The sequence below is a fragment of the Penicillium paradoxum genome, assembly GCF_028828445.1.
Source record: "Penicillium paradoxum strain IBT 22861 chromosome Unknown utg000007l_segment0_segment0, whole genome shotgun sequence".
Lineage (NCBI taxonomy): Eukaryota > Fungi > Ascomycota > Eurotiomycetes > Eurotiales > Aspergillaceae > Penicillium > Penicillium paradoxum.
Window position 1 is genome coordinate 3,279,281 of NW_026643185.1, and position 14,776 is coordinate 3,294,056.

The window sequence follows — 14,776 nt, forward strand, 5'->3', positions numbered from 1 at the left end:
AGAAACCACGATAACGTGCAGGTAACGTGCAGTCTCAAAGAAGGAATAAAGAAACAGGGCCTATCGGAGAAAAAGAAAAGGGGCACTAGATCGGTCACTACTGACTTTATCAATGCGCTGTGCAAGGAACTAACTGCAGAATCCGATTTAGTAACCTCCTGAGCAAGACTACCAATGGCATGTTCGGGCTCATCACTGCTCCACCGGAAATGCAACGGCCTGAACGCAGAGCATGACAGGCCTGTCAGTGTCGACCACATGGATCCTCGGCCCCGCTACAGGGGGAATGTCCGTCTTCGCCCCTCTGGGTTGAGTGGGGAGACAAATTTTACGTGTAGATCCCCGGGCTGATCGTCCAGGGGGTTGATTCCGCACTATGATGTACATTGTACTCCGTTCGTAACCCCAATGGAGTATGGAGCTAGTATATTATCCTTTTTTTTCGTCGGAGTGTCTTGTGGGGTCTCAAAACATTCAAATGTTTCTTTTCAATGCCCTTGAATTCCCGTTTTCATCTCCTGTGTGATCGTTCCATTTTATTTTTTTTTCACTATTACACAGGGCTTGCAGGAATGTCCGGGGATAATGTTGAGGCGTGGACCTTGTTGTCCTTGGCTTTGATCACAATCATCCTGCGCTGTGGTGTACGATGGAAGCTCGTGGGACCGGCCAATTTCCAGCTCGATGATTATCTCATGCCATTGGCAGGAGTATGTTTGGTCCTGTCGGAGAAGATTGAAGAATAGAACTAACAGCATGTGCTTTGACAGGTATTCTTCACCCTCGAAACAGTAGCAGCCCACCTGGTCGGTGCCAAATATAAGGGATTGACCAACAGCTATATGACACCGGAGCAGCGCGCAGCTCTCGACCCTAATTCAGTGGAGTGGTCGAATCGTGTTGCTGGATCCAAGGTTCAAATCATTGGATGGTCATTATACGCAGCTATTCTTTGGCTTGTCAAGTTCAGTCTGGCGGTCTTCTACTCTCGTTTAACGTACGCCTCACCTGTGCTGTGTTGGATATAATGAATCGATCTGCTAACTGTATCGCAGAACTGGCCTCCAATCTCTCCCCCACTCGAGTTCGATTCGCATATCTCATTCTGGTTGTGTCATACATCGCAACGGCATTGAACATCCTGTTGTCCTGCCAGCCATTTCACAAGTACTGGCAAATTAACCCGGACCCGGGCAGTGAGTAACGAGCCCCATCGTTAACAACTGCCCAATCTTATTTTTTTTCTTAACAGATATATGCAATCCAAGTAACTCCCGCGTGTGGGTTCTCGTCACCGTCATCCTGAACATCCTTACGGATGTCTACCTGCTCTGCATCCCACTTCCCCTCCTTTGGACGGTCAACATCGACTTGAGGCGAAAGATCCCTCTCATGGCCCTCTTTTCCGGCGCTACATTCGTCATGATCGCCGGTATCATTCGCGCAGTTACGATCATGAGCAACAGTCCCAACGGCGCTTTGGAAGGCTCTAAATGGGCCTGTCGTGAAACCTTCGTCTCAATCATCGTCTCCAATCTACCCATCATCCAACCGATTATCCGAAAGGGTTGCAGAAAGATCGGTCTCTCGCACCTCTTCAGTTCCTCTGGCAAACAATCTCAATCGTACCCGCTCTCTAGTCGAGGTCTGAACACCCTGACCAACCGCGCTGAGCGCGACACCAAGAAGAGTAAAAACAACTCCGCTGCGCCATCACATCTGCAGGCTTCTGCCTGGGGCAGTGACGAGCATATCCTCTCTCACGAAGTGCCCGGCGCGAAGGGCATCACTGTCGTTTCGGAAACGGTCGTGCAGAGCGAGCCATGGGCTATGGAGGAGGGGACTGCATCAGGCCCCGGTCCTTCGACATCACCTCCAAAGGAATGGATGAGTCCAGTGCGTCGATGAGAGCTGCATATCTTATATCAGATTTCTTTTTCACTTTTTACGATATGGTGCCTTGGTGGATATACGGTTACATCGGAGGTATCCTCATGAATCCTCAGCGATCAATTGGGTGGCAATCCTTTTTTTATTTTTGTTCTTTTTTCATTTGTTTGTTTTTGCTTCTGAGGCGTCTGGTGTCCGATACCATAGAATATATCAAGTTTAGAACAGAACTAATATCTACCAACTAATATTAATTGTCGTGGTATAATCAGTTCGTCCATAGCCGTTACGAAAATCAAGGTTCTAACCGAACCCATTAAGCAGTTCTCTAGATTATTGCCAATTAATATACAGCAATTGTCACAAGGAACCTGTGGAGCTTGGATGATCTGCTCCACCGCAAATCGGCCTGGTCACGTTCACTGATCCCACTTTCCCTTTACAACACGGAGCCCATCGTAATTGAGCGATTTCATATAGTCATCGTCCTAGCGCAAAATCCTCTCTCTTAGTACGCTCAGAGACTCGGAGGTTTTGCGCCAATGGTAGCGTGTGTATTCCAAACAACCCGCATTCATGGCAGGGAAGTTCTTAGCGCCTTTATCCTTGTCTGCAACTGAAGATCAGACGAAGATCGCAGGGATCTGTAGCTGCGTTGCCGCTGATTTGTCCCCTAAACGCGCGACGGACAATCATGTACAATCCTTGTCCGGAGTTAAGGGGTTCTATCTTTGCGAAGTTTGCCCGCGGTGGAGTAAGAGTGGATAAGTGTGCTTACGGTCTGAGTGTGTTGTGAGTGGATGTCGTCTCGGGGACCATACTGTCCGGCCCTCACGTGGATCCCGCAACGCCTCTTGTCTCCATCGTTTCTCCTTCCGCCAGTTTCGCCAGTGGCATCAAAGCTTTCGATATAAAGACCGGAAAAGCTTTCGGAATCCATTCTCACATATTTATACCTGTTTCTAGTCTAACGGTTATTACAAGGATCAGAGCCTCTTCAGGCGCGAAATAAGGATCTGCACGCCAAGCTTAAGCGGTAGAGGATGAAACTATCCGGCCCCAACTAGCAGATAGGGCGTTTCTAGCCTGCTTTTTAGCTAGAATTTCGAGCATGTTAATCTTTCCTTTTTGGGTCCCGCGCGGTTCGTGCCCCTGTGTTTGTCCTCGAGAAGAAACTAACGGCTCCTGAGATTCCTGCGCCAAGAACATCGTCCCGAGTCTTAGATCTGCCTCTACGGAGTACTCACTGGCCATTTCCCCTTCTGAACGCCGAATTTTCCTGGGAAATCGCCACAGAGAAGCGAGTTGTTGAGGATTATGGATTCCATCCCACACGATCATAGTCTTCAGAGCGATCCCCTTGTCAAATATCCGTTCAAGCCATTCCGGCCTCTCTTGAAGATGGAGCTTGATCCGCTGATATCATCCCCAGGACTCGTGCCAGAACAGCTCGTGGTAAATTCCAGGGGCCTCCACTGTGCTTCTCCGCGTATCTGACCGACCCATACTCCGCGGTCCACTTGAAGTTTAACCTTACACGTACCTATTGCATCGTCGGGAATCTGGCGTTCAGATAAGGCCCGTGTTGTTCTAGCCCTAGGAACAGCGGCATTGCACGGATAAAAGGTACGAGCACAGTCCATCGAAAATGGATGCGATCTAGGCCAGCTCAAGCTCTTGCACGGTGTGCCCAGGTGTCTGCCATGATTCGGTCACTTCTGCGAACAACGCGTGATCAGGCCATCGCGTTTCACAGAGGAAGGCGTGTTTCAACATAGGCATTCGAGTTTCATCTTCGAGAGAGCAATTACCCAACAAACCTAGAGGCCCACTCTCGGAAAGGCTAAGGCTTTCCCAGGATCGTCTCGTATGACATATTCCAGCCGTTGAAAATCAAGTTTTTCAAGCTGTCAAAGGAAAACCTGCTGAAACTGGGATGCGGAGAACACGGAGGTGACTGGGGTGGATCAGTTTTCATTCAGGTGAGCTTATCGGTAGTCACCTGGTAATCCTCGTAACCTATTGAGTGAACGTTATGGATGCCATTAAGAAGATTGCCCGGGCTCAGATAGTATTGAGCCAGGTAAATACGTTGTGATCAGCTCTATGTCGAGGTTTAAATGACAATGAGTCCCGAGTTTCACATTGCCTAGAATCTCAGCATTCGGCCCAAAATCAAACTTGCCCGATGACACCGGTGTGAATTAGGATCTTGTTAAAATATAGGTCCAACAATATCAAATGCCCTGTCTTGCGTAGTTTCGGAGAAGATGGCACACCCGAGAAGTATTTAGGACGATATCCAAATAGTATATAGCCCGGAAGTCAGAAAACCACTGAAAGATGAAAAGTCCACGTCCAGCATTTCCATGACAGCCTGCCCAGCGAAATCTACACCTACGCCTACACCCCAGCAACAAAGATTTCCTACAAATCTCCAAAAACGAAAGATAACCAAAAAAAAGTTGCATTAAACCCAAAGGTCCAAACGAAGAGCAACTAGCTAAAATCCCATAAACCCCGAATCCCATAACAAATTCCCATAAACCCCATTCCCAGTTACAAAACCCATAACACATTAAATGACTCCCAGCCAACGAAGTGCCCGAACACATTCGCAAGCCTCGCCCGAGTACACCACTCTATCCACCGAAACCGTAGAGAGTACGGCCCTGGCGCTTCAGAGCGTAGACAACGTCAAGGGAAGTGACGGTCTTACGCTTGGCGTGCTCGGTGTAGGTGACAGCGTCACGGATGACAGACTCCAGGAAGGACTTGAGGACACCACGGGTCTCCTCGTAGATCATGGCGGAGATACGCTTGACACCGCCACGGCGTGCGAGACGGCGGATGGCGGGCTTGGTGATACCCTGGATGTTGTCGCGCAAGATCTTGCGGTGGCGCTTGGCGCCGCCTTTGCCGAGGCCTTTTCCACCCTTGCCGCCTGTGCACAGTTGTTAGTATTGGAAGATTGGAAGTGACGGTAAGGTGTGGGTGTCTAGATGTATATAAAGAATACAAAGGGAGTGTGGGGGGGGGGGAGAGGGTGGTTGGACGTTGTCTTAAGGTGGAGAGGGAGACGCCCTTTCCTGATTGGGAAAGGTGGGATGCAATTGGTGCCTGAGGCCTGAGTCACGTGTCGCCAGGGGTATCACCAATATTGATCACCTCACCACATGGACAACGACGCGGAGGTATATAGGGACAACAACACGTGGAATGATGGAAATACTTACGTCCAGACATATTTTCAGGTCCGAGAATGAGAAAATGTGAAGAAAGGTGATGATTCGACGTATGTGGCGTCGAAAATTGATGAGAAATACGCGTTTGATGGGTTGGTGTTGAGGATTAGAGAAAAGGAAAAAGAGGAAAATTAGCCTACGGAGGGGAAAAGGTGCTTTAAATAAGGAATGGGCCGACTACGCGTGATCCCGGTGGAAAGTTAGGTAAGCGAGAGGTTTTTCTTCCATTCTGCAATGCGGCGGTGATTGGCGGGCGGCGGGGAAGGAAAAAGGGCGTTATGAAGGGCCGGTTTCCAGCGCGTCTACCAGACATCGACCAACCCGCAATTTGCTACGGCGGGCGACATTGATACTGGGCACGTGGCGATAAGATAAAAAAGGGGCTAGTCCGATAAGATAAGGCACTAGCCCGATTGGGAACTATACCCCAGGACCCTCCACTCCGACGAATGCGATTTTCGTGTGCTCAATTCCTCATCTTTTCTTCCTTATTCATCTCAAATAGTCGATTCTTTATTAATATACGATAATCATTACAAAGCTACAAGGAAAAAGTAAATACCGTCGGTCGCGTGCATCATGTCTCGTGTCATTTCAAAACTACGTCTCAGTGCCTTATGGGCAGTCATGTATCAGGATCTTTGCATCTTTGCATCCCTGGTCCACGTCCAACCAGAAAGGTAGACCGTATCGTGGAACTGAAATTGAAAAGCAGAATAGAACAGAAAAGAAAAGAGATACCGCCGGAACACCATGCAATCAAAAAAAAACCCCCCATAAACTGCAATGCATCGAAATCGAGAGCAGCGGCGAACGGACTAAAAAACTTTTTGCGATGAAAAGAAGCCGTCCGGAACAGAACAGCGAAGAATCGAAAGTGCCTCGGAAGAAAAATCGTAACGTCATCATGCATGGCTAGGGCAACATGCAGAGGTGAATAGAGCAAAAAAATAACGTGAGAATGACCGCACCATGTACAAGTCGGGACGGTCGGGTCGATAAGTTGGGTCGACAGGTGGTGGTGAGCCGAACGGCGAATGTTGCGTCGAAACGTCTGCGGTTTATTATACATCGCAAAGGCGATCGCTCACACAGACGCTGCTGGCTAGAACCACGTAACGGATAAAGAAGATATTGTTGAGGGGGAGTCGAGATGGAAAAAAAGACAAGAATAGTGCCACCCATCAAAGTGCGCCGATACACGGTGGGAAAAAACAGGTTGAAACCGAGTCAACGGATCTCCCCAGTCCCACGCAAGGAAGACCAAATCCCCTTAACGAAAGTCGTCAACGGAATGTTCTCAAGCCTGATCGAAAGGATCATAGCCATCTTGAAGGCTGTTGTATGACGGTCTATGTTACTCACCCTCTAATGACAGTTGAAGAGTGAGGGTCATTCATAAAACCGCGGTGGAAAGAATAGTGGAAATCCATGGGGGAAGTGGATGGCCGCGGAGAGGTGCGGGGGCTAACAGAAGCACAGGCTGCTTGAGCCTCAGGTGCACTGAGAGGGGCAGGAGAGCGAGGGGACAGCGGAGGCGAAAGACAGACTGGGGCAGAGATGTGCTTTCGGGCCTCGCCCTCACGCCCGTTCGAGATCGATGGATGTGCCTTGAGGTTCGATCCTTGCGGAGACCCAAACTATGCGAAGTTAGTTAGCGACCAACGTGTGGTTTGCTGCATAGAAAACTTACAAAGCAGTATTTATCGACCAACTCCTGATACACGGAGGATTCGAGTTGCGGTTTGCTAGATACCAGAGAGGAAGGTTTCAGATCCCCCACACGGCCTCCAGTGCGGGACTTATCGCTCACTGCAGAACCATGGCCCTGCTCAAAGCCGAGTTTCTTGCTCGGCTTGGTTGTCTCCGGCTCTGCAATTTCCCCGAATCTCGCGCGGGCAGTCAGGGTGGTGCGATCTAGGGGGGCCTTCGAGCGCATAGCAGCTGATAGCGACGCTCCGAAATCGTATCGGTTCCCGAATGCCTGGCGGTTGTTGTTCTCGCGGCGCTTGGGCGGTGCGACCGTATCCATCTCCTCTGAAGGAGTACGAACCAGCGGCGCACCGTTCGCACCGCTAAGCTGTTTTGCTGTAGTACCGAAGTCAGGGAAATCATAAGTGGGCGGCATGGACTGCGGGCGCGGATTGTGAGAGCTGGTGAAGGATCGGCTGCGTGGAATAGCAGGGCGAGACCCTCCATTTGCAGGTTTGCTCGTGGTGGTCTTGGGAACCTTGTGGAAATCGATCTGGTAGTTCACCGAATCGTTGTTATCCCAATATTCCCGTCCATCCACGTTATAGCGGATGCACATGAACATGGTTTTGGTCTCCAGATTGGCCTGATCATTCAACTTGAGATCGAAAGAAAAGCGATCGTACCCGTCCGCAGCTTGTTGGCGCCGAACATCATGGCAATATGCCGCTCCGACTTCGGATGTAGTCCTCCAATAATCCAGAGTGAATCGCGCGGTCACATACTTTTGAAAAGCAAGGTTCGCGACTGCCACGGTGCCAATCAAAGTGCTCTTATCAGCTGATAAGAACAATCGCTCAAGGCGGACCGGGCGAGTTGCACGCGACGAATCATCTTTCGGCCAATTGGAGAGTTTGATGTCCCATTCCCACGAGGGACCCGCAGTACATCCAAACGGAAACTCGTCCTTGGAGGCATGGTCGTCAACTGGAGAAGTTTCCGTGCTGACTGCCAATGGACGGTCGAGCTGGAGGAAGTGACGGATATGCTCCAAATGTGAGTCGAAGTGTACCGCCTTGGAATAGACTGGAGTACCAGGCATGCTGGATGGCCGGCGCCGAGCTGAAGCAGGGCGAAGAGCAGGTCGCACAAGCTCACCCGACTTCTTCCGGACCATCGGAGGCTTGCACGACATCTCCACATCGCTGTCATCGGGTGAGCTAGTCAGTGCCTCTTCCCGAGACAATTCGATGGCACTTTCGGTGGACGACCGAGAATGACTGATCTTGCGCGCTTCTTTGGATAATGGTAGGTGGGGAAGCTTGGGTCGGTTGGGCTTGTTATCAGTGGTCGACGGCGCACTCGATGAGGGCTGAGCCGGTACTGCTGGTTGGTTTAATGGGGCCATCCTTTCCGGTGAACTCTCTCTCCTTAATCTGATTGACCGAACGGCAGCCTCCAGTTCGTCGAATTTCACACCCTCACCACTTTGGTACGGTGATTCCTCATCACTCGAGTTCGGTGCGGATTCAGGAGGCGAGATTACTGCCCCCGGAGGGATGATAGCATTATTCACCGGCGGTGGGGATTGACGGAGACTGGCATGTGGATCGATGGAGGGAGAGGCTCGCGCCGGGAAATCTGGAGTAGAATGCACTGTCGATTTGGTGTTCGAAGGGCTCCTCCGATGACGACGGGTGTAGGAGGTGGAGGAATATGAGCGGGAGTTCTGGGTGCGTCCCGATGCGGAGCGAACCAAACCGGGCCGATCACCGGGCTCTTCGGTTGGTTGGGAATGTTCAATGTGCTGCGCGGCGAGCAACGGCTTCAACGGCGCAGTGTATGGCATCCGGCCGACTTGCGTGTCTCAACACAAGAAGGGGAGGATGAAAAGTGGGAGAAAAGTCAGGTTCTAATTTTTCAATCACAATGAAGTGCCTGAAGTAGCATTCATCGTCAGCAAGGCTCCATTTAATTCCGAACGTTGTGGCAAGGAGAGCATGGGGGTGGCAAGAGGCGACGGACAAGCAGAGACACCATGTCATCGAATTCACGACCAGGGCAGAACGAAAGCAGAGAGATGCAGATGGTGGCACTTGAGGAAAGTGCAGACCGGGGGCAGTAACAATGTCGCAAAGTCTCACAGGTGATACCAGAAGGAGACGGGTTGGGAAGGGAATGGGAAGATCAATTGACCGGGAAAGGTAAGAGGGGGGAAAGGAGCTTATCAATACCGTGAAGTAGGAACATCGAGTGGCGAGATCAGTATCGGGAGGTTTAAAAAGAAAATAGCACCGAGAGGAGATGGTACTTCATACAAATAAAGAAAGAGAAACAGGTCCAGCTCCCAGTGGAGAGGCGATTAAGAGGTACTTGAGAGGTACTAAAAGATGGGGGCGAATCAAGAAGCCATGTCCGCTATGACCGTTGAGAAAAGATAAGCAAAAAGGAAATATCCAGAGACGAATGTGGTATTAAAGGGTTTTTGAAGAGAAATCCCGATCAGAAAATAAAGATTTGTCCATAAAAATTATTGTCCAGGTGCGTCCGCTTTACATCGACTCCGCTTCGATACCAAGGTCAGTGCGTCCCGTATAGGTGGGGATAACTGCCTGGGTTGTTTCTTTCTTTTTTTTTTTGGCTGTTTTTGCTGTTTTTGCTTTTTCTTTTTTGTCTTCTTTGGCTATTTTTGATTTTTATTTCAATTCTGGAATCAGATTAGGGGACTTCGATATCCAATTGTTCTATGATCACCTGAACGGCGGGATTTGACATGGGTACAAGAGCCATGTATGGAGTATGGAGCATCACATCCGTTGTACCCGGGCACATTGATTCTCTATTTCCACTTGCTTTTTCCTTCCAAAATCTCCGACATGTGGTCCATTTGCACGAGCACGTTGATCCTATACCTCACTATACTGCACTGATCTTCCCCCTTAGTGTCAGGGCTAGCGGACTACAGCGCTCCCTCAGCCCACAGGCGCTAACAGGTCCATGTACACTAACTTTGCTTCAACCTGTGTTCCCTGTTTTTCACTCTCTCTATTTCTGCTATTGACGTACATCAACTGTACAACCCGTCATTATCATTCCTCAAAATCACCGGAATGGGTTGAAGCCGAATTCTCCGATCTTTATCTTGGGAACGGCTTCCCCCCATGGGTGCTCGGTGTGTATACTCCTTACACGGATCTCTTATCAACAGCGCCTTTAGTAGAGGCGAGGCCCGTGGTCCAAAGACTCGCCAAGATTTATGGATCGTCCCAGCCAACCGAAAAACCGGTTTATTGAGATTCTCCCTCGATTTCGACTTCTTTTGTCTGGCGCACAGGTAACTAGGGATACATTCGCCATGCAAGTGCTAGAAGGCTAGTATCCACCCCCCCCCCTTCGGTGCGGGTCGATTACTATGTACACCGTGCTCCAGACATTGCGAGATTGACGCTGGGGGCTTCGTCTTGTACTCAGTCGAAGGGGCAGTGAAGCTACCCTGACGTTGTCCTACCAGTCGGAGCCCAAACAGGAAAATGAGAATGAAGAAAATGGGGGGAAGTCCTAATTCACCCCCGGGGTCGGTATACTACACTGTTATCAAGACTCGATTGCAATCATCGGAACCTTGGATCTTGAATCAGAAGGTTCACTACCCGGTGGACAGCCTTGCAGATGAAGCTGTCGTGGGACGCAACACAAATTGGCCGTCTTGCCGCTACACCATGGTTCAACTACGTCGATATCAAATATCAAACACAGACCAAGAAATTTCACCGGGACCCAATCGATGTATGAAATCCCACAGTGACGTGCATGGTGCATTACAATATAGTGGCCATCAAAGGGGGCACTGGTGCTGTACTCCGGAATCTGGTGGATCTACGAGGCATACCTAGGTAGTATGATACTTCCAGGATCCACCCGAGGGTATCGCGGACCTGGAGAATATCGCAGAGAATCAGAACCAGCCTTGGTCCTACCTGGCAAGATAGGGTTTGAAGATTGCTTAATCGGATGATTTTGAACCCGAAAATCACTTATCAAATTCTGATATTGCCGAATGCAGATCCGACATCACGATATCGAGTCGTGGTAATTCCACGCGGGAAAGTCCATGACGTCAAGGCGCAATTGACAGGTTCCTTGGTTTGGGTTCTTTTGGAGGTCTGGACCCCCGGTCGCTCGTGCAGCACTGATTTTCTTTTTTCTTTTCTTTTTTTTCTTTTTTTTCCCCTTTTTTTTTTTTTTTTTTTTGGTTCCTCCAGACCCTGGATGTCGATCGTGCCATTCATCAGACGTATGATGCATAAAAAGGCATCTTGCAATTGATCCATAGGTAATTCCACCGGAGTCTTCAGTCACCAAAGGGATAGTCAATTGAAAAGATTCAAAAGGATCTGTGGCATGTTCTCGAACAGACGGTTTAAGCTGCGTCGATCCCGTGCAGAGTCGTTTAGTTGCTGTGAAACTCTCCGATGTAGTGGCAGGGGCCATTGCTACATTGTACAAGGACCAAGTACGACTGTGTGCACTATTTCGTTATACACTCCCCGAGAGATGTCTGAATCATTTAGTTCTCCACTACGTTTCACGGTACTTTCAGCCCAGGTCTCATTTCTCTGTCTCACCAACGAGGTGGCTGTACTCCGTACAGGCTCAAGAGTAATATAGTTCTTTTTTTTGTTCTCCCCAGTGCAAGCCTTCCTGACCCCTGTACTTCCGTCCACGAAGCTCGTTAAACGCCCGGACCATCAACCCCTGTGTATTAGCGGTGCAGAGTTTTCCATTTTGCCACTGGAATCTCCCAACAAAATAAGTGGCTTCTATGGCGTTTGGCTGTGATTTCTATTCAATCACCTCCTCGGAAATGCTTACTGCTCACATGGAAAACTTCGAATGCGCATGGGGCAATGTAGGTATCAGAAGTCGGCTAGAGTCGAGACTCGCAAGCGCTTCGACAGGTTCAACCCCCTTCCGATCTGCACAAGGCTCCCATGTTGATCTTTGGTTGTTTTCCGGAGTACGGAGTACCCCTCCATATAGACACCGTCCCACAATTGCCAAGGTCTCCATCCAATATGGCTCTCCATAGACTACAGGCGTTGTCAACACACTATGCTCTCTAATACCTCTCGGTGAGCGGCAAGGTCGCGACATGCGCAGCTGCAGGGCGATAGCGCCCCTTCATACTCCGTACCGAGACCCCGGAAACCTGTGGTATTATTTGCTTTTTCGGCCTTTTCTTTTTTCTTTTTTTGTATGGCGTTTCTTTTTCGTTCGAATTTTGCTCCCGAAATCGCAACCAAAAAAAGGCCATCGGCCGGTTAGCCGGCCCACGGGAACCCCGAATCAGCTCACTACATACTTCTCGGCCGGCATGATTGTCAGTGCAACAAGGTACATCGCTATAATGGCATACTGAAAAAAAATTTAATGGGGTCGAAGCGGCGAAGCGGTCAGGTCAGGACCTATCAAAAGTATACATTCAGACCCGTGAACCTTGAGATCGCAGAGTTCAGCCTTGGGACCTGACTTGGTGACGAATTTGGAGCCTTGAAGCCCTATTTTTATTATTTTTGGATGATCGCCCAGATGCCCAGATGCGATCTGAGCTTGCCATATGCATGCGAAGGTGCAATTTGCAAAGTCGATCTAAATTAACTGCGATAACACCATATTCGATAGTCGGAGTGGCGTGCTCCACGAATTCCGCCTGGTTTTGCTGGCGACCATCCCAAACTGCAACTCCCCCCGAGGGCGTCACCGTGGCTGAACTCAGACCGGGTCTTCGACCAAGCCGGCCCCGTGTCCGAGTATCACCTTGCGAAACTCGAACATTGCGAACAATAAGCTCCTATTGCTTCACCCGATAGAACACAAAGGCTCCCCCGCACGCTTTGGGCAGCGGCCTCGCCAACCCGCGGTCGCTGCTTGCCAAGAGTAACTAGGAGGGAAATGAAGCAGAAGCAGCATGCATTGAGGAGAGCATTGAGTTGAGGGGCTGTAGGTTTTCCACAGAGCTCTGAGTATTCTGTCTACCCCGCGTAGACAGCGTTGGCGTCAACTCTTGCATTCATGATGCATGGTATTCGAATTTGGAATCCATGCGGACCCCGTGAATCTGGGGCAATGCTGATAATCGCAGCTTGCTTCCAGTTCGTTACCCCGCGGTCCCATACCCCAGGGTTCGCATTGAGTTGGCAATGATTACGCAGGCTACCTATCTACCAATGGGAGATGGAGGTTGGTCGTGCTGGGGTCGGGAATATGGAAATCACCTCGAATATCTCCCAACTCTCCCAAAATGAACCCAAATCTTCCAATTGAGATGCACGTTCTTTATTTCGAGTCGACATCCTGACCAGATCCAATCTGACCCACGAACCATCCCCTTTAATCATGTGTACCACAGCATGGTTGTTTCAAGCGGTTGCACTCTCGGACAGTTCCCATTTCTGAGACAAGATATGGAACTCCACGATGATTGGTCGTAGCTAGTGATAGCTCCAACATAAGAAAAGAAAATTCGCAAGCAGCGCATATGGGCTGACTATGCGATGTCGCACGTCACGCAAATCGCTGGGCGCCTCTTCTGCACTGCACCGAGCACCGCCTGACCTTCCAACATCCCTGCCCTCCATAGACGTTCTCCCCAAGGGCCATCTGTAGCCCGGACGTTATCACATCAACGTCGAGTGAATGAGTGGCACCACCTTACCCATCTTGGCATCAATCAGTGGCAAGACGGTTAGGCGATCAGGGACAGCCGCTTTAGTCCATGCCGTTATACCTAGATTGCTATACATGCGCACCAAGTAGCCCCAGCACGGCCCCCCGACATCAGTAGTAACTTCCGAGAAAAGTATACTGGGCCAACATATACTTCACCCCAGATAGCACCCCATGTCCCGAGCCCCTGTCGCCTATATCTTTTTGCGGCCCCACGCTTATGCAGAGCATAGCAAGGAAAGGCCAGCGCCAACGCAGCCCCGAGTTCGATCAACGGCTAGAACGGAGGCGCGGTAGTCAGTGCGCGTAATCCCGGGGCCACGACTCGATGGTACACCGGGCTGTGGGGGCGTGGATAGCTTGATTAGTCTGCGCGCCCGTGCATAGGGCATTACATTAGTGCGGCGAACTGACAATTTGGCCATGCATGGCCGGGGTCTGTGCATTTGTTATGAGCTGTTTGCGGGTGGTTTATCTCAGGGGTTTCAGGTTGACAGGTTGATAGAGCTAGTGAACTTTTTTTGTTTTGGCACCTTGGAACCTGGCTATAGTTGCGGACTCCGGGGAAAAAAGACGTGCTACTTGCAGTTACCCCGAGGTTGTGGGGCTTTATCTCCACACATGTACTCCGAGTTGCAGGTACAGGGGGTTCTGGTCAATGGGGGTGTTAAACTGCGAGGTGAAGGTCCTCGCGAAACCTTCAATTGATACTCCCCTCGGCTAAGTTGTCGTTATTTGTCTTATTTGTGGCGTGTTGCTCCACTCATCACTAGCTTTAGATGTACCTAGCGGGTTGTAGGTACGGAATGGAATATAGCCACTCAGAGGGAGTGACTCGGTGTGTAGCAGATAGATTACCTAAAGGCCAAGAGACAATTATAGCAATAGCATCCACTCGGCTGTCTAGAACCGCCATGTATTGCCCACGCTAGACGATGAGCCAATGCGGAGTGCGAGAGTGCTTGTTATCATTCCACTAACGGGAGAGGCGTTTTCCGTGTCAGCGCTATAGACAGACGCCCATTTTTGTATAACACGAGAAGGTTACGCTTACATTCCAAGCCCCCTAGGAGTCGGCACTGATTATCCGTCGACATGGCGACATGGCGACATTGGAAAATGGTCAGTGATAAGGACGCGGGGTAGGGAGATCCTTGTCCTGAGGGGATATCTCAAGGTTGATCTCCAGAGAATGGGCCTCTAGAATGATGAGGGGAAAGCAA

At 50.1% G+C, this 14,776-nt stretch overlaps 3 protein-coding genes across 3 annotated transcripts; 1 reads left to right on the top strand and 2 right to left on the bottom strand.

Annotated features, from left to right (window-relative positions):
* Positions 1–572: 572 nt before the first annotated feature.
* Positions 573–1,908, top strand: N7457_008750 (uncharacterized protein; the record flags this gene model as incomplete). The annotated part of the gene is made up of 4 exons (XM_057179793.1): positions 573–710; positions 771–990; positions 1,056–1,196; positions 1,253–1,908. 4 exons carry the CDS (start codon positions 573–575, stop codon positions 1,906–1,908), a joined length of 1,155 nt encoding a protein of 384 aa, XP_057028179.1.
* Positions 1,909–4,532: 2,624 nt separating this feature from the next.
* Positions 4,533–5,136, bottom strand: N7457_008751 (histone H4; the record flags this gene model as incomplete). The annotated part of the gene is made up of 2 exons (XM_057179794.1): positions 4,533–4,834; positions 5,127–5,136. 2 exons carry the CDS (start codon positions 5,134–5,136, stop codon positions 4,533–4,535), a joined length of 312 nt encoding a protein of 103 aa, XP_057028180.1.
* A 1,360-nt stretch (positions 5,137–6,496) lies between these two features.
* Positions 6,497–8,676, bottom strand: N7457_008752 (protein phosphatase regulator GAC1; the record flags this gene model as incomplete). Its single annotated transcript, XM_057179795.1, has 2 exons — positions 6,497–6,775; positions 6,829–8,676. The coding sequence occupies 2 exons, from the start codon at positions 8,674–8,676 to the stop codon at positions 6,497–6,499; spliced, it is 2,127 nt and encodes a 708-aa protein (XP_057028181.1).
* Positions 8,677–14,776: the final 6,100 nt, after the last annotated feature.